This window comes from Orycteropus afer, unplaced genomic scaffold (assembly GCF_000298275.1).
Source record: "Orycteropus afer afer isolate SDZICR_OR568_19922 unplaced genomic scaffold, OryAfe1.0 scaffold00003, whole genome shotgun sequence".
NCBI lineage: Eukaryota > Metazoa > Chordata > Mammalia > Tubulidentata > Orycteropodidae > Orycteropus > Orycteropus afer.
This window is the reverse complement of record NW_006921590.1, coordinates 3,568,537-3,574,329: the sequence shown is the minus strand read 5'-3', so window position 1 is coordinate 3,574,329 and position 5,793 is coordinate 3,568,537. Positions and strand designations below refer to the sequence as shown.

Below are 5,793 nucleotides of genomic sequence, written 5' to 3'. Positions count from 1 at the left end.
AGTAAGTGAAGTTGCAGGAGGTGTGGGTGTAGTTGTGTCTTATGGGGACTGTTGTTGTCTCCCACTCAGTTAGACACAAATTACAATTGAATAACCTTCAAAAAACTAAAAGCCCATGGACAAAAAACACACCATTTAATCACACAGGAACAGTAGCAAAAAAAAGAAAAAAGGAGAAAAGAAAAAACAAGAAAACCTGTAATATCTGGGGATATGGCACTAAGAGAAAAAAATAGAGGAGAATAATGAAGAAAAAAATGGGAAAATTGCAAAAAGAAATACAAGGAATGAGATTAACCATGAAAAGAAAGGGGGGGGGGAATGTTAAATTAAAAAAAAAATTTTCAACCAGGAATAGGGAAAAGAAAAAAACACTGAAAACTAGAACCTGGGAGGGGAAGATTAAGAATAATAATAAAAAGAACAAAAGTATTAATAATGGTAGTTGTTTCAAAACAGACAAAGACAAGCAGACTCATCACCAGAAAAAAGAAAGCGAAATATAAAAACATAAAAATAAAAATAAAGAGGAAAAAAGAAAAAGAATCGGTGGACAGGGCAGGACACCCAGGGTCCTTCTGAGCACACAGACTGTGATGCAGTTCCTGTGGGCCCAGAAGGTAGGTGGGAGTGGGGGATGGCTGCACCTCCTTTCACCAAGCGGGTGTGGGGTAAGAGTAACAAGAGGAATATTTTACCTTTTCAGTCTTGTGGGTCCAGAGTGTCCTTGGGGTTGCTGGAAAGCAGAATGTGTTCTTAAGCCCCAGGAATTTGCCAGAGTGCTGTCTCTTTAAATATCCAAAATAATCAAGCCACTTTTAATCCTTCAAAATGGTGGCATCCTCCGGACTGGCAAAAGTCCACGGCTCAGCCCACCTTTCTCTTCATCTTCTCCGTTTATTCCCCAGCCACCATGCACAGTCCTCCCTGCAGTCCCTGGCTAGCAGGGCTGAGTTTTTGGTTAATTCTTACGTCCTACCACCACTCAGGAATCTCCAAGCTGTCTGTGATGTCAGGATCACTCAGGATCGCTGCCAGACTGCAGCTCCATATGTCTCCTTTTTTGGTATTTTCATGCAAATTCTTCTGGTAGTTGGGGTTTAATCCACTTCTATATCCTTCCCTTCAAGGCTCAGAGGTCCAGGATTATCTTCTGTATCTATGTTAATTGGTTTCCATTTTCTTTGTTGAAGAGAGTCTGTGCAGTCTTTCTGCCTAGTCCGCCATCTTGCCAGTGAATCTGAGTTTTTTTTTAGTTTATCAGATAAAAGGTTCCCATATATTTTCTCCTATTCTATGGGTTGTCTCCTCACTTTCTTGATAAAGTCCCTTGATAAAGGATTTTTAAATTTTGTAAAGTCTAATTTATCCTTTTTTCTTGTTTCTAGGGCGTTTGGGACCATGTTCTCATGTTCTTGGTATTTTAATGAAGAATAGTCTTTGCTGATGTCTTTAAGCATATTTCTTTTAAGTCCTAGAATCACTTTTAACAATATCACTACAGTCTGTTATTCTCAATGTTTATTGACATTTATTTGCGTTACCATATATGTGCATAGGTAATGGAAATTTTACTTAGTCTTTAATGGTCAAACTCTCACTGCCGTCAAGGTGGATTCAACTCATAGCAACCCCTCCTTGGGTTTCCAAGGCGGTATCACTATGGAAGTAGATTGCCCAACCTTCCTTCCAAGGAGTGGCTGTTGGGTTTGAACTGCCACCTTTCTGGTTACTAGTCAAATACCTTAGGTATTACGCCACCTGAGCTCCTAGTCTTTAATGATAATACAATTATTTACAGAGAAAATGAGGGCTGTAGTCTTCAGCATTTAACATAGTAATATTGAAGGATGAAAGCAATTTAAATTGGATTTGTTTCTGAATACCATTTCAGAATCAGTTGACAGTGTTAGCAACATCAATATTATATGAATGTATACTAATGTGGTATGAATGAAAGATCCTCATTAAAATCTTGTTGCTAAACAAGTGACAAAAGCCTTACGAACAGCTTTAGGCTTCAGGCCAGTCACAGCTATTCCTGAAGAGATTTGGACAAGTGTGAAAATATATACACTGTGACTTTATTTTGATCAGAATACATAAATGCTATCACCCATCCATTCCCTACTGTGGATATTTTTTGTATATTAGGAAAAAAGTTATCTTAATGTAATGCTTTAAGAATTCTATAGTGAATTTCTCAAATGAATAAAAGTATTGGTTTTGTTAAATTTCAGAAAGTGAACTTTTGATGATAGCCATTATGTTTGTATTTTCCAGAAAAGCACTTGGCTTTGGCCAACTAGCATATTTTCATTAGGTAAAATTTATGATTTTAATGCTTTCTTCCAGATATTATCTGAGTGAACTAGTCTGGTGTAGGTATAGTGAGGTTCATGGTAAAGGTAAGGTGGTATAGGAGAAATCAGCCCATGCTTCATCACTACTGTCCAGCATGGCAATTCTGTTGAAGCCTTTAGCCAGATTTAGCCAATTTTGGATTAATTTTATTCACTTATTCCTATTGAGGATTGCCCTTATCCTAATTTTTATTTGGAATCAGAATCCTTGGTTCCATAAAGGTAGATCTTAATATTATACTATAAATAGAAATATTTACATACAGAAATATGATAGACATTCCAGAGAGAAAGTTAATGGACTTTTTGATAGCCATCTGGCCACCTATCACCATTTCCATTGATTAGGAGGTGGCTTTAAGACTATATTGCCTTTTTGAATTGCAGGGACTCCTTAAGCAAAGGGTGCAAAGGAAATTCCTTCATTCTGATTTGGCCCAGGTGCCTAGCTCATCTGCACAGCTGGAAGAAAGAAAATACCTGAGTAGAAACAGTGTCTTAGTTACCTCATTTCTATACAGTGCTGCTGTATAGAAACACTGTAAGTGAGTGGCTTCAAAAGAAAGAAAGAAATTTATTTTCTCATAGTCCTGGTGGCTAAAAGTCTAAATCAGTGTCTTGGCCTTGTCAGTTCTTTCCTTGTCAGTAACCCTGGGTGTTCCTTCATTCCTTGGCATTCCTTGGCTTATAGATAATCTTTACATGGTATCTGTTTACCCTGGCGCGTGTGTCTCTCTGTATATGTTTTAATCTTTTTATAACTAAGAAGTGATCAGGTTTAGGATCCACCCTATGCTAGTATGACCTCATATACATAACAGATGGAAACCCGGTTTCAAACAGGATCACATGCATAGGTACAAGGGTCAAGAATTCAACAAAAATTTAGGAGGGACACAATTCATAAGAATTTAGCAGGCTGAGTTGGGAATCAGAGAGCAGATGATGGGAGTGCTGAAACTAGTGAAAAAGGGGCTAAAGGAGCTAAGCCTGTGGGGATTATTATATGTCACTCATAATTTAATGTAATTTAATTATTTGAACTATAGTCATTTCCTGCATCCCTTGTCCTTGTGTCTATTCATTCTCCTGCTGTTCCACCAGTTGTCCTTCAAAGAATGGGTATGATGCTGAAAATGGATACAAATGTTGTGCTGTAGTCTCTTGCCCTAGCATAGAACACCTAAGGAGGATTTTGTGCATTTAACAAATCTCCATTGTGTTTTTGTCTGCTTGTGATTTAAAACTAGTTTTACTACATATTATAGATATATATGTAATATATTTGGGTCTGTACACATGCACATAAACACAAGAAAGACTGGAAGACATGCAGAGATTGGACAGCAGGTGCCAAATTTCTTTTAGTCAGTGATTGGAAGTAAATTCACCTTTTAGTCTTCTCATTCACTCCTTCTGGAGTATAGTCTTTCTGTATTAGAAATCCTACTCAGTCTTTATAATCTCTATGAACCTCGTCATCCCCTTAGAAGTCTTTTCTTCTCCCAAATTTCATTCTTTTTTTCTACAAAGTGATTGGCATTCATCTTATTCTGTCTTTTACTAGTGTACATGTCTTTGGTTGAATATTTACCATGTGCTAGGCACAATCTAGGTAATAGATGTTAAATGAATGATAATTTAGAGCTGTTAAACAGTGGTATTTTTTTCCTTCCAAATTTTTTCAGATTTTACCAAATGTTGCAAGGATGCTGGAATCCTCATGGTAGTAAAATGCCGGAAAGAAAATTCTGCACTGAAAGACTGTCTAACTGCTTAGTAAGTAGTTACCTCAGTGTTTGTGCTGAGGCACACCTACACACGTATGCATGTGCATATACACACATAGTACATAAGAGTATGTTATTTATTAACTAATTGCATGTAAAGCATCCATTACCCACCCCCCCCACCCCCCCGCCAAATCCATCATACTGTTGGCTGAGTCAAAAATTTCATTTGACTGAAGATTATTTTGAAATAGGCAATGTAATATATTTGTGAAAGGATCTTTCCAAGTTACTGTATTGTATCTGATACAAGTACAGAGTCAGAATGTAAAATACATTATTTTCATGTGATTTAACAAACCTCATTTCATGAACAGAATATAATGTAGACTGATTTATGTTCATTTATTTTAATGGAAAGGGACTGAATTCGAATTTCCAAGACCTTTTCAACCTTATGATTTGTTAGTGTAATTTAGCTTTTAGAAAAGGGGATAAATTAATTGAAGACTATAAAGTAAATATAGATTTTTAGAGTTACACATATTAACTTTTAAAATAATTCTTAATTACCTTCTGGCAAGATGGCAGAATAGGCAGAAAAGCTATACAGACCCTCTTCAACAAAGAAAAGAGAAACTAATTGACAGAGATACAGAAGAGAATCCTGGAGCTCTGAGCTTTGAAAGGAAGTATACAGAAGTGGATCAGGTACCAACTAGTGGAGAAACCTGAATGAAAACAGGACATAAGAATGGGCTCCATTTGCCTGGGATGTCAGGGACATATAGGAGGCTGACAACAGGAAAGGAAACAGCTGCCAACTAGTCAATAGAGGAGCACAGTACCCTGCTTATGTAGGTAACATCCACACAAAAGAAGGAAAACGAAAATTGTGGGCATGTCACTCCAGTACACAATCACCAATCAAATATAAACACAAACACGTCACGAGGTCTTGGAGACAACGGACCATCACAGTCCACACAAAGAAGCAAGGTAAAGCAGGATTAAACAAGGGATCAGGATACAGACCCAACACATATCCCTGAGGAAGAAGCAGCATTAGAACTCCCTGATAAGGAGTTGAAAAGAATTATATTTAGGTACTTTCAGTGAATTGAGAGACAGATCAAGGAAAACACTGACAAAAGTAAGGAAAACACAGACAAAATCCTAGAACAATTTAGAAAGACAATACAAGAACAAAATGACAAAATAAGTGAAAAATTAGAAATGATACAAAATCTACAGATAGAAATCCAGAAGATAATACTAAATTGTCAGAAATAGATAACACATTGAACAGGCAAAGAGTATAATTGAATCAGTGAAAGACAAAATTAGTGAGATTGAAGATAAATACCTCAATACTTCTTTGGAAAGGGATCGGTCAGAATAAAGATCAAAATAAAATGAAGAAAGCCTAAGGTTCATGTGGGATACTATCAAAAGGAATAACCTATGTGTAATTGGAATTCCAGAACAGGAAGAGAAAAATAAAACCACTGAGAAAATTATTGAAGACTTGTTGTTGTTGTTGTTAAGTGCCGTCGAGTCGTTTCCGACTCATAGTGACCCCATGCACAGCAGAACGAAACACTGCCCGATCCTGCGCCAGCCCCACAATCCCTGCTATACTTGAGCCCATCATCGCAGCCACCATATCAATCCATCTCCTTGAAGGCCTCCCCCTCTTT

At 37.1% G+C, this 5,793-nt stretch overlaps 1 protein-coding gene across 1 annotated transcript in view; it reads left to right on the top strand.

Moving 5' to 3' along the window:
* Positions 1-5,793, top strand: part of CMC1 (C-X9-C motif containing 1) — a 188,993-nt gene that overhangs the window by 172,648 nt on the left and 10,552 nt on the right. Inside the window, exon 3 of the mRNA XM_007937252.1 lies at positions 4,052-4,142. Within this exon, the coding sequence (XP_007935443.1) occupies positions 4,052-4,142 (91 nt within the window). The remainder of the gene's footprint in view (positions 1-4,051; positions 4,143-5,793) is intronic.